This window comes from Callorhinus ursinus, unplaced genomic scaffold, assembly GCF_003265705.2.
Source record: "Callorhinus ursinus isolate GAN/ISIS: 27379988/994484 unplaced genomic scaffold, GSC_fseal_2.0 scaffold71, whole genome shotgun sequence".
NCBI lineage: Eukaryota > Metazoa > Chordata > Mammalia > Carnivora > Otariidae > Callorhinus > Callorhinus ursinus.
Genome location: NW_027397133.1, coordinates 4969319 through 4981747, shown reverse-complemented (window position 1 = coordinate 4981747; position 12429 = coordinate 4969319). Strand labels below are relative to the sequence as shown.

Sequence of the window (12429 nt, the reverse complement as noted above, 5' to 3'; positions counted from 1 at the left end):
CGCGGTGCCTGGTGGGACGAGAGGCCTGACCTTGCTGCCTAGCAGCCTCTGCCGCGCAACCCACCTTCACCCGTGTCCCTCGACCCTGGCACATTGGCCAATGAATGTACCAGCCAGATTACGTCACCAGGATCGGCCTCCTGTACCCGCCAGAGCCAATCAGGATGCTTCAAGGGCCAAGGCTGACCAATTACAGTGGCCATTTCGCTGCGGGGCGGAGTCGAAAGGGGGGGTGCCCTCTGGAGAGGGGCGGAGGCGACGAGTCAGTGGGCGTTTCAAAATGCGCAGCGCAGACCAATGGCGGGCGAACAACGGAACCCGCGGCGTTGAGAGCCAATAGATGCGGTCTCCGCGGGCCAATGGGAAAGGCGGGGAGGTGTGTCTCGACCTGCGAGTGGGAACCAATAGAAAAGGACGTCCCAAAGAGGTGGGTGGGACTCCCAGCCATGACTCCAATTGCAAGGCGAGGCCTTGAAGCTAGTGGGCGGATCCCAGGGCACGCCGAACCAATGGGCTAGGCGGGGCGAGGCGACGGTGGTGGCAGCGGCGGCAGCGGGTTCGGTTGCGCGTGGCGCACGGGGTGGGAGCGGAGCCCAGGCCGGGTGCGGGCGCTGCCGCCAGTGAGAACTGGGGCCCGGAGCAGAGCGGGGCTTGGCTGGGACTGGACCCGGAGCGCGCGGGCCCTGACCTTCGCCCTCTGACCTTTCCCCTTGCAGGCGACCATGGGGAACGTCTTGGCCGCTAGCTCGCCGCCTGCCGGGCCGCCGCCGCCTCCCGCGCCCGCCCTCGTGGGACTGCCGCCGCCTCCGCCCTCGCCTCCCGGCTTCACGCTGCCGCCGCTCGGGGGCGGTCTGGGCGCTGGGGCTGGCGCGGGTCGAGGTTCGGAACGGACCCCCGGTGCTGCGGGCGGCAGCGCCGCAGGGACCGCGGATGATGGGGCCTGCGGCTGCCTGCCCAACCCCGGCACGTTCGAGGAGTGTCACCGGAAGTGCAAGGGTGAGGGGCGACGGACCCGGCGGGCATGTGAGGGCCCGGATCTCGGGGGGAGGGGGAGCACTCGGAGGACCTTGGGAATTGGCACGGACCACTGGAAACATTTAACAGAGCGTTAGGAGTTGACGTTAGGATCGAATGGTGGAACGTTGGACTTGGGGCATAGAACGATGGGATCAAATGGTGGAACCTCAGGATGGAATGCCAGAGCCGTAGAGGAAAGGCTTAGGGACCTCAAGGAGCCCCGGGGATCAGCCAAGCCAGCCGCCTTATGTGATCGGGAAGGAAACTGAGGCCCAAGGTCACAGTGTCAGCAAGGGTCCAGTGGGGGTGGAACCCAAGGCTTCTGGATCTTGGCTTGGAACAGTTATGATAGCAAGAGTGGTGGTGACTTACTGAGCGCTGTGCTGGCGTTCACTGTATGTTAATTCGCTAAATCCTTGCAATGTCTCCACGTGGTGAGCTTACAGTTGACATCTTACAGGTGACAAGTTTGACATAGTTAAAGTGACTTGCTTTGGGTCACATGGGTAGTAAGCGGTGGCACTGGGATTTGGATGCAGGCAAAGAAAGGCCCTGGTCCTGGCCCTGTGTATTGGGTTAGACTGTCTCTTTATTGGTTGGGGTGCTTTGTGTGATGTTGTGCTTGTGGGTCCCTGGAAGAGGGAGAGCTGGGATGGTAGGGAAGGAAGGGATGAGAGTGTTTGCGTAGGGGTGTGTGTATGCGTGTGGAGAGTGACAGCATTTCTTTTCTTCAGAGCTATTTCCCATTCAGATGGAAGGTGTCAAGCTCACAGTCAACAAAGGGTTGAGTAACCATTTCCAGGTGAGCCTTCCTGGTGCCCTTGCTCTCCAGAGGTCATCCCAACCATCTCCCTGCACCTACGCATACAACCCCTCACTCCCCCTAAAGGGCTAGGCTCCTGGGCACCTGAAAGGACTCAGAGACACAATGCCAGTCTGACTGCTCATTGGGTCCAGTGGAAGTGTTTAGGGACCCAGAACCTGGGGATGCCCCTCCACCCTTCACATCCAGGCAGGACTGAAGCACTGGGTATGTAGCCTCGTCTCCAGCTTATCTTTTCTGTGAGTGTCTAATCTAGTCAGGCTCAACCTCCCAGTCTTCATCCCCTGCCCTACCCAGAGCTGCCTGTCTTTTTCTCCACGATGGGGAAGCCAGGTTGGCGAGTACCTGCATCCCAGGCTTGTAGGGAGCTTTGCTGGGGGCAGGTTCAGCTGGGTTTATTGGGGGGTGGCCCACAGACTCATCCCCACAGCCTTCCCTCCTCTCCCAGGTAAACCACACAGTAGCCCTCAGCACAATTGGGGAGTCCAACTACCACTTCGGGGTCACTTACGTGGGAACAAAGCAGCTGAGTCCCACAGAGGTGAGGTTCCTTTTGTCTTTTGTTCATTGTATCTCTCTTCTAACCAATATGTAGCCAAGCACCAGGCGGAGAAGGCTCTTAATATTAGGAGAGCCGAGCTGCTGAGGGTGGTGGGAGGTGGGGACTGTCTCTCCAGGGTGCTTTGGAACATGGTCACTCCTTCATCCTGAAGCCCTGCTCCCTGCCCAGCCCTGTGCTGGGTCAGGGCCCGGGTCACCCAGAGAAAGCAGGGCTTTTGAATGCCAAACAGGGCATTTGGACTTTCCCTAGGGGGCAGTGAAGAGCCACAGAAAGATTTGGACGGGGAAAGACATGGTCAGATTGACACTCGAGGACCCTACCTTGGGCTGCCATGCAGAGGCTGCGTTAAGGGAATGGGAGTGAAACTGGAGGCCTGGAAGGAGGCTGGGCAGAACACAGGTGGAGCTGAGGGATTGAATTAGGTCTCTGCTTATACTAGCTATTGCCATTCAGGACATTCATTTATTCCACAAACCTTCATTGTACTCCGTTCTGTGCCCAGCCCTGTGCTGGGCAGTGCTGGGGACAGAGCAGTGACTGAAACGGCCTTGGGGCTCATAGTCTAGTGGAGAAAGGGAACGGACCTGTCCCCAGAGAGTGACTGTCCAGGGTAGGCAGGAGTGAAATGTGGGGGGGCGGGGGGAGGAGGCGCCCAGAGGGGCACCTGACTCAGTCTAGGTGGCCAGGGAGGGCTTCCTGGAGGAGGGAACCTCAGTCCGAGGTTTTCTGATGCTAGGCTTCTCACCTAGTCTCACCACACTTGTATTTCTATAATGCTAGACCTCTGACCTCTGACCTTGCTCTCTGCACCACAGGCATTCCCCGTGCTGGTGGGTGACATGGACAACAGTGGCAGCCTCAATGCTCAGGTCATTCACCAGCTGGGCCCTGGCCTCCGGTCCAAGATGGCCATCCAGGTGAGTGGGAGCCACGCCAGCTGCTCCCGAGCCACCCTGAGCACCCGGCTGCCCTCTACCCTGTCCCTCCCCCCTACAGACCCAGCAGTCCAAGTTCGTGAACTGGCAGGTGGATGGGGAGTACCGGGGCTCTGACTTCACAGCAGCCGTCACCCTGGGGAACCCAGACGTCCTGGTGGGTTCAGGTAAGAGCCACGGGCCTGGAGGGCAGTCCAGTCTCAGTTGCAGCTTTCCCCGCAATCCATTCCCTTCTCTGGACCTCCCTCTTCCACCGTCTAGAAATGGTCAGGGGCAGGAGTGACGTTGGAAACACCCGCAACACAGCAGGGAGTGTAGGCAAGTAGGCTCCAGCCCCCGGCTCTGTCCCTGGCTTCACTGCAGCTGTAGGCGAGGTCCCCCACCCCCGTGGGCCTCAGTTTCCTCGTCTGTAACATTGGGCTCCCTCACGGGGCTGTTGAAGAGGTCATTTACGTTCTTTTGTGCGAGAAACTTCAAGAGGTGTGGGGCCTCTACCAGGTCCCAGGGGAATGTGGGCTGCTTCTATTACTTACGGGGCTCTGGAGCGGTTTCGGCGCAGAGATCCCAGGGTGGGTGGGTCCACGTGCAGTTCGGGCAGGTAGTCTGAGTCTGAGACAGAAGCTGACAAGGAAAGTCCCTGTTTGGATTGGTGTAGACAGGGACTGCCTGACTTGTGCCTGTACGTCTAGTCTCTTCTTGGTTCCCCCCCCCCTTTTTTTTTTGGTTTGTCTCTGGGTGTTTCTTTGATTTCTTTACATTCAGCGTGAGTGTTGCTTGGGCATGTACCGTGTACATTCCAGGCACCAAGGATAAAGTGTGGCAAACAAGGAGAATTCAGTTTGTCCTCTGGGAGCTTCCATTCCAGAGGACCGGGACACAAGCACTTAAAAAAAAATGTCAGGTGACGGGGGCTGGGAAAGATTGGGTCATTGGGAGGGGTGTGGGGTGCGGTCCTCAGAGAAAGCCTCTTTAGATAGGTAATATTTGATTAAAGATGAAGGATTTGAGGGAAGGTGCCAAGCAGATTTGTGGGGAAAGAGCTCTTCGGCTGAGGCAACAGCAAGCGCAAAGGCCCTGAGGCAGGACACTTTACTGGAACGCCAGGAGGGGAGTGGCTGTAATGGGTAGGGAAAGAGGGAGAGGGGCGCCTGGGTGGCTCAGTCGTTAAGTGTCTGCCTTCAGCTCAGGTCATGATCCCGGGGTCCTGGGATCGAGCCCCGCATCGGGCTCCCTGCTCAGCGGGGAGCCTGCTTCTCCCTCTCCCACTCCCCCTGCTTGTGTTCCCTCTCTCGCTGTGTCTCTCTCTCTGTCAAATAAATGAATAAAATTTAAAAAAAAAAAAAAAAGAGGGAGAGTTGGAAGTCACAGGGGTAAAGGGCCCAAATCAGCTGAGGCTTTGTAGGACTTCGGCCTTCACTCTGAATGAGTCAGGGGCCTTACCGAGGGTTTCGAGCCTGAGAGGGACAGGAGCTGATTTAGCTTCTAACGGGACCCGCTGTGCTGCCCACCAGAGAGCAGACTATGAGGAGTGAGGAGCGGTCAGGCCCGATGTACTTTGAAAGTGGAGCCCACGGGGTTGGCCAGTGGATTGGGTGTGGGAGGCGAGCGGGAGGAGCAAGATGACTCCGTAGGTTTGGGCTTGAATGACCGGAAGGATGGGAGTGTGGGTTCCTGCTGCCATTTGCTCCGTCTTGGAGAGCAGGCTCTTGGGCATTGAGTGGCTCTGTGAAGGCAGGAAGCCCGAATCCCGGGGAGAGCTCTCAGTTCTGCCTGCTGGAGGCTAGGGAGCCTCCTCCTCAGAGGTATGGCCTCTGAGCTCCCCAAGGAAGAAAAGGGGCTCCCCGGGCAGGGAGGAGGGGGGCAGCTGGAACGGGTGAGGAGAGAGGGAGGGGCCTCCTAGGCGAGGCTGCACCCACGGGTCCCGCGGAGGCATGAGGAACCTCAGGAAGAAACATGTCGTGTTCCCTGCAGACCCGACGTCATTGCCCTCCTCTGCTCACGTGCTTCCTGCAGTTGGGCCACATGAGCTTTTCTGAGACTTTCTGGAGCTGCTGCATTCTTTCTACCCCACAACCTTTTCACGTGCTGTCCCTGCTGCTTGGAGCTCTTCTCCTTGGTCTTGACGTGGCTGAACGAGTAGTTTCAGGGCACAGCTTGCCCTCACAGAAAGACCTTCCATGAGGACAGCCGTGCGCGGTTAGCGCCACATCGTGCCCGGGGCTTTGCAGTGCTTCCCCCGGAGATCTCCTGCCTCCCACGCTAGGGTGGCAGCCCTTCCGGGGCAGGAACTTGCTTGTCTCACTTGCCGCTGTGTGCCGAGCTCCTGGAACCGTGCCGGGAACAGAGTAGGCGCTGAGAAAACCCCGGACAAGGGAGCGAGTGGTGGTAGTGGCATGTCCCGTGTGGTGCTTCTTGCCCTTGGTCAGGCCCTAGGCGTGTGATGCGTATCCTTTCCTTCAGCCATTCTAGGCACTGGGAATAGAGCAGTGAGGAGAATGGCTTGTTGGATTCTCTCAACAGCCCCATGAGGTAGGTGCTACCATTATCCTCCTCTTGCCAAGACCCAGAGAGGGGAAGCGCCTCCCAAGGACGCACAGCGGGTCAGACTCCAGAATCCACGCTCTTCTCTATGGCCCCCGGGCACGGCCTCCCGCACGCACTCGCTGGCTGCTTCTGTGCTTCCCGTGTTTCCTGGCACTGGCCTCCGGGTCCCCCTTCCCCGGTGCCCGAGGCCGCCGGGGGCACTCTTTGTCTCGTAGTTCTTTCCATTCCTTCTAATGACACTGGTAACGGCATCTGTCACGAGGGCACAAAAACGGCACCCCCCCTCTGGGTGAAGGGTCCCGAGTGGGAGTCCGCCTTCGGCTCCCAGTGTGGGACCGGGCACGCGGTTGGGGGTCTCTCAGCACGTCGTGACCCCATGTCCTGCAGCGGGCAGGGGGTGTCCCTGGCTTTCTGGCCCGCATTTCACAGGTGAGGAAAAGGAGGCCCAGGGGTGGAATTGGGTGCCCGGGCTCACACGGCCGGGAAACCGAGAAGCTGGAGTGTGAATCGTGGTCCAACTCAAGGGCCTGTATTCCTTCTGGGTTCCCTCCCCGTGGCCTCGGCCTCATCTCAGGAGCCTCCTGAGAACCTAGCATGTGCCCAGCCCTTGGCAGGGCAGTGCCAGGATACAGCAGTGACTGAGACAGCTCCTTCCTCCCCTCACGGGGCTCCCAGCCCAATTGGGGCCGGGGGCATATGGTTTTATTTTATTTTTTTCTTAAATTTTATTTATTTTTTGAGAGAGAATTAAGGGGAGGAGCAGAGGAAGAGGGAGAAGCAGACTCCCCCCACTGAACAGGGAGCCTGACACGGGGCTCAGTCCCAGGACCCTGAGATCATGACCAGATTCAGAATCAGGAGTTGGACACTTAACTGATTGAGCTAACCGGGTGCCACATAAGTCACGTTTCTTTTCTTTTCTTTTTTTAAGACTTATTTACTTGAGAAACAGCATGCGCAGGGGGGAGGGGCAGAGGGAGAAGCCGACTCCCCGCTGAGCAGGGAGCCCAACGTGGGGCTCAATCCCAAGACCCTGGGATCGTGATCTGAGCCAAAGGCAGATGTGTAACTGACTGAGCCACCCAGGCGCCCCGGGACATTTGCTTTTAAACAAACAATCACACAGTGACTTCAGTACTATTGTGAAAAATCCAACTCGGGGAAAAGTTCAGGTTGCTTAGTGAGAGCTTATAACTACTGCCCCCTTCCCCCCCCACACACACACACCCCTCTCACCTAAAGGCGGGGAACAGCGTCTCTAAGACGGTGGTGTTCAGTCGAAGGGGGGTAGGAGGGCAGTGCTCCTAAGGCCCATGGAGCGCAGGGCGTGGAGAGCAGAAAGACGTCCTGTCTGGCTGGGTCCCAGAACTACACCCCGCTTTGGGTGCTGCCCTTACCTGAGCATCCGCCCTGGGGTGTCTGCCGTTCCTGCCCCAGCTGACTTCCCCAAGGACTCCTGGTGTGGGTCCTAGGCGAGCAGGGGAAAGGCCAGGGGGAGGCGCCCCCAACCTCCCTGCTGCCCCGTCTCCGTCTCCTGCTCCCTGCCCGGCAGGTTGGGGAAGTGGCTCTGGAGGTGCGACTTTGCCGGGTTGCCTGGCTCTGCCGGTTGCCCGAGGCCGCCTCCCTGCTCACAGACCTCACTTGCTTTCTTTCCTTCTCGCGTGGTGTCCGGAGCACGAGGTTCTTCCCGGCCACCCCGCATGCTGCAGAATGGCCCCCGCTTGAGAACCCACAGGGGAGCCCACGGGCCTTGGGGGGCGAGGGGGGCCGGCTGTGGACCCAGCGGCAGGGATTGCCTGGGTTCAGGAGTTAGAGGGGTGAGGACTGTGAGGAGCTGCGGGCAGGGCAGCCCCCCCGGGGAAGAGGCCCAGGGAACGGGCTTGGGGAGCGGGGAGAGCGGGCCGAGCTGTGGAAACGAGGGACAGGCAGTGGAGAGCACGTTGTGACCCCAGTTCTCAGACTTCCAGTGGCCTCTCTCTGCAGACTGCAGGGCAGGGGGAAGGTGAAAGCAGAGCGGGGTGACTGCCCTGGTCCCAGGGTGACCATGGCTGCAATCGGGGCGTCGCCAAATCCAGGAAACAGGTGCGAATATGTAGTCGGCCAGGCTCAGCAGGGGAGAGGGCACCCCGGGCAGGAGAGACAGTGCGTGCACAGGGAAGAGAGAGCTGCTCGAGTTCATTCTGCCTAGAGGGACACGGCTGTGTCCTGGAAAGAGGAAGGGGCTCGATTTTGAAGCTGGGGCCCAGCCATGTAGGACCCTGCAGCTGGGTCTCCTGGGCACTGGGGAGCCATGGCAAGTTCTGAGCAGGAGAACGGGGTTAGGTGTGTGCATGAACAGGATCCCTCTGTGCTGCAGGTGAAATTGGAGAGGGCGAGGCAGGCCAGGAGGTGGGAGGGATGTTCGGGGGGTCCCCAACCCCGAGTCCCGGTGGGTGACAAAGCTGAGAGGCCAGAGACTCTTGAGTTGAAGACGCAGTCTCTCTGTGAGCAAGGACAGTTAACTCTTCCCTCAGGGGCCACGTTTCCCCCCCCCCCCCCCCCGCATCGAGGGAGGGGACAAGCCTGGCCCGGGGTGTGCGACTGCTGGCTGCAGGGGCCGACCCAAGTCTCCTGCTCTAGTGGTGAAGGAGTGCACAGCGAGGCTCACAGAAGCCCAGAGGGGTTAGGTCAGCCGGCCCCTGACCACGACACAGCACCGGAGCCGGGACCCTGGACCCTGGACCCTCGGCCTCCCCGGCCCCACTGGCAGCCCCCATCTGGATCGGGAGAGGCCTCTGACCCTGCACGCTCATTCCTGCTCCGGCCTGGCTCTCCCCCTGCCCCTCACACGTCTGCTCTCTGCTCTCCCCCAAGTCCCCCTGCATCCCTGCCCTGCCTTCCCCTTCCCTCCATCCTCCCCTCCCTCGCTGGCTCGTGACCTCAGCCCGACCGTGTCCTCTTAGTCTCTCCTGGGAGTCCTCGGCCCTCTCTCCCTCCCTCTCTGATTCTGTTTCCACTTCTGCACGTAAGTGTCTTGTTTTCTCCTTCACCGGCACTCCCTCTGCGGCTCCGACTCTCTTCCTCCCCGGTTCTCCGGTAGATCACGTTCGTGGCGTCTACTCTCGGCTCCAAAGACAGGCATGAATGCGACAGTCCCTGGGCTCCAGGAATCCAGCCCGGCAAGCAGACAGTCGCTTGTTAGCCACGCCCAGGGGCCTCGGGGCCAACCCCGCTGCCAAGGGGCAGGGAGAGCAAGCTGTGGGCCTCGGCGTGGCTGGTCCTAGCGATCACTGAGGCCTGGCCACTGCACCGCACCTCATTCGCTCCTTGAGACTTCAGGGCCGCCTCCAGAGGTAGTCCTGCTCACAAGAGAAGTGACCCCAGTGGCCCGCTGTTACTCCACCAACGAGTGGTGGGGCTGGGATTTGAACCCAGGCTGTCTGGCCCCCGGAGGCGTGCTCATCAACAAGCCTCCCAGCGGCGGAAGGGTTCAGAACCCAGGCCAGAGAGGTGGAGAAGCCCAGATTCTGCCCCTGACATAATCTTGTGACTGCGGGTCAGTGAATCACTCCCTTAGCCTCCGTGGACTCCCAAGTGGTGGCGAAGGAATGGCCGCCTCATGGGGCCTGGGAGGCCTGAGGGGTGGGCCCTGAGCCTCCAGCAGGGGCGCGCCTGGAAGGCCGCCTGGAGCAGGAGGTGGGCCCAGCAGAAACTGACCGCACCAAGCCAAGGTGACCCCCCCCCCCAATCTGGCCCACAGGAATCCTGGTGGCCCACTACCTCCAGAGCATCACGCCGTGTCTGGCCCTGGGTGGGGAGCTTGTCTACCACCGGCGGCCTGGGGAGGAAGGCACTGTCATGTCTCTAGCTGGGAAGTACACATGTGAGCCCGGGGCCTGGGGGGTAGGGTAGGGGGCGGGGTCCAGGGTCCCGGCCCCCTTGGTAATCTGCGCCCCACCCCCACCGCGCTCTCTTACAGTGAACAACTGGTTGGCGACAGTAACGTTGGGCCAGGCAGGCATGCATGCCACCTACTATCACAAAGCCAGCGACCAGGTGAGCTGGGCCGGGGACCCACGGCGAGGGCAGGCTTTGCGGGCCTGGGGGGCCAGGGTCCGGTGTGCCCGGGAGCCCGGCCTGGGAAGCTGACCCTTGCGTGTCACCCCGGTCCCTCCAGCTGCAGGTGGGTGTGGAGTTCGAGGCCAGCACGAGGATGCAGGACACCAGCGTCTCCTTCGGGTACCAGCTGGACCTGCCCAAGGCCAACCTCCTCTTCAAAGGTACAGGCCTCAGTTTCCCTGCTTGGAAACCAAGTAGGCATCAGGTGACTCGGCCCTGAGTGGGTGTGTAGGCCAAAGCAGACGGTGGAGGTTGGGGGTGTGACAGACCCATCCCTAGAGAGTGAAGACCTGGAGTGGTCGGGATTGGCAGGAGCGGGGGGGAGGGCCCGGAATTGGTGTGGCCAAGGGCTTCCAGAGGGGAGGGGTCATCAAGCGGGGGTGGGGGTGGGGAAGGGAGAGGACAACTAAGCCAGTTGCTCCGAGGACTGGAGAACTTGGGGTTCGGGAAGAGGTTTCCAGGTGTGGTCAGAGGTCTAGAAGCTGGCAGTCTGGTTGGTGGCTATCTGAGGTGGCCTGGAAGTGTGACTCCACGGGGACAGGGCTGGAAGTTGGCTCACGACTCAGCTGTTTCCCTGCAGGCTCCGTGGACAGCAACTGGATCGTGGGCGCCACGCTGGAGAAGAAGCTCCCGCCTCTGCCCCTGACGTTGGCCCTTGGGGCCTTCCTGAATCACCGAAAGAACAAGTTCCAGTGCGGCTTTGGCCTCACCATCGGCTGAGCCCCTCCTGGCCCCCGCCTTCCACCCTTCCTCCTACAGATCCCCCCTCCCCCTCCCCCTGCCACGGAGGGGAGACCTGAGCCCTCCTCCCCCTCCCTTCCCTCCCTCCTCGGGGGTCAGGGGGGCAGTGGAAAGGAGGGGACCCATCACCCTAGCAGCTGAGGGGGGGATTCTGGAACTCGCGCGCTTCAGGATTCGGAGCACTAGGGACAGGGTGCCTACTGGGCCTGGAGTCACAGGAGGGATTCCGGAATCAAGGGGCACGCCAGGTTCTGAGCACCAGGGGCAGAGGCGGCCAGACAACCTCAGGGAGGTGTTGGGGTATCCGAGTCCCCCCAAAGGGCCCTGGGCCCGGCCCTGAGGGGCAGGAAGAAGAGGAGCTTCCCCATCCCCGGTCAGTCTGCCCCCGCCCACTTTCCCACCCATCCCTCAGTATAAATCATGTTTATAAGTTATGGAAGAACCGGGACATTTTACAGAAAAAAAAAAAAAAACAACAAAAAATATACGTGAACAAAAGTGAACCGGGCGGTGTCTCTTGGTCCGTGTGTCTGTCGCCCCTTTTGCCCAGTGCATCCAGACGGACCTCCCGGGGGCCAGCAGGGGGCGCTGCAGGGCGGAGCCGGGAAGGCTGACCTACCGCCCGGGGAGTCCAGCCTGGCCTGGCCTGAGATCACACATCCTCCCTGTGACTTGTGTGACTTCTGCTGGGACATCACAGGCCCTCCCGCACCAGCAGGGCTGGGTCTTGCGATCACACCCCAGCTTGGCTTGGCCTGGTCTGGCCCGGCCGGAGAGGCTACCAGAAGATTCCCCCTGCTGACTGCAGCAGCAGGGGTGATGTGTCTGTGCTGTGCAAGGATTGCGGCACAAGTTGGGACTTCAGGTTCCGAAAGGGGCAGGGGACGACATCTTAGGACTTCGTGACAGGAAGGCCAGAGCCTTCAGAAGGCTTGCAGGGATTCCAGCACCTGGAAAGACTTCAGAGTCAACTCTGCCTGTGGGGGCAAAGGGCTTCTGGACTTCTGGGCCTAAGGGGCGGGGCTGGAGTCCGACTCTGGTCTGGCTACAGACGGCTCCTTGGCTCACATGGGGGGGAGGAGGTCAGGGTGTGGGTTTTGCCCACCTACGGTTCCTGTAAGCTCCCAACACCCCTGACCTCTCCAGACGGGAACTGAAACCTTGTCTGGCGGGAACACACCCACCACACACACACAGTTTGGGGAGGGAGGCCATTGAGCAGAGAGGACCCCTCATTACCTGGGGAAGCCACCCCGCTCCTTCCTTACCGGCGCCTTCTGACGCCAAAGCCAACAGGCCTGGGCCTGGCTAGCCCTGGGGTTGCCTTCCTGGGAGGAGGCCCAGCCCTCCTTTCCCGTGTGGCCTTCCCCACCTCAGCTGAACCTGGGCTTCTCCGTGGGACAGCTGGGACTCGCCAGCCAGCTGCTGGCGGGGGGACGGTGCTCGCTGGGGCCAATCAGAGCAGGTCGTGCCAGGAACAGCTCTTGGGACTTCGTACATGACAGCAGAGCTTGCATCACCGAGCGGTGGTGTAAGCGTGACCATTTTCCTGGTCTTGTGGACCAAGAAGTAAAGGTGTTCAGATAGGCTAGATCATTTGCCCAAGGTCATGGAGCTGGCAGAGCCCCTACAATGTCCCTGTTAGGGAGAAGGGCCGGATCTTCATCTGCAAGCGGGGAGGGGGGCTCAGAGAGCTGCCTGCCCGTGCC

General features: G+C 60.6%; 1 protein-coding gene across 1 annotated transcript; it reads left to right on the top strand.

Annotated features, from left to right (window-relative positions):
• The first annotated feature begins 523 nt into the window (after positions 1–523).
• TOMM40 (translocase of outer mitochondrial membrane 40) lies at positions 524–11223 on the top strand. Its single transcript, XM_025849731.2, has 10 exons — positions 524–620; positions 717–996; positions 1752–1819; positions 2289–2381; positions 3218–3319; positions 3399–3504; positions 9621–9743; positions 9840–9916; positions 10038–10140; positions 10560–11223. Exons 2-10 carry the CDS (start codon positions 723–725, stop codon positions 10697–10699), a joined length of 1086 nt encoding a protein of 361 aa, XP_025705516.1. The 5' UTR covers positions 524–620; positions 717–722; the 3' UTR covers positions 10700–11223.
• Positions 11224–12429: the final 1206 nt, after the last annotated feature.

Excerpts from the sequence above, each read along its gene's own strand:
- TOMM40 (XM_025849731.2), top strand. The coding sequence starts at position 723 with ATGGGGAACGTCTTGGCCGCTAGCTCGCCGCCTGCCGGGCCGCCGCCG. Across the intron at positions 9,744-9,839 it reads TCTAGCTGGGAAGTACACAT|TGAACAACTGGTTGGCGACA; the intron begins GTGAGCCCGGGG and ends GCTCTCTTACAG. Across the intron at positions 9,917-10,037 it reads ATCACAAAGCCAGCGACCAG|CTGCAGGTGGGTGTGGAGTT; the intron begins GTGAGCTGGGCC and ends CGGTCCCTCCAG.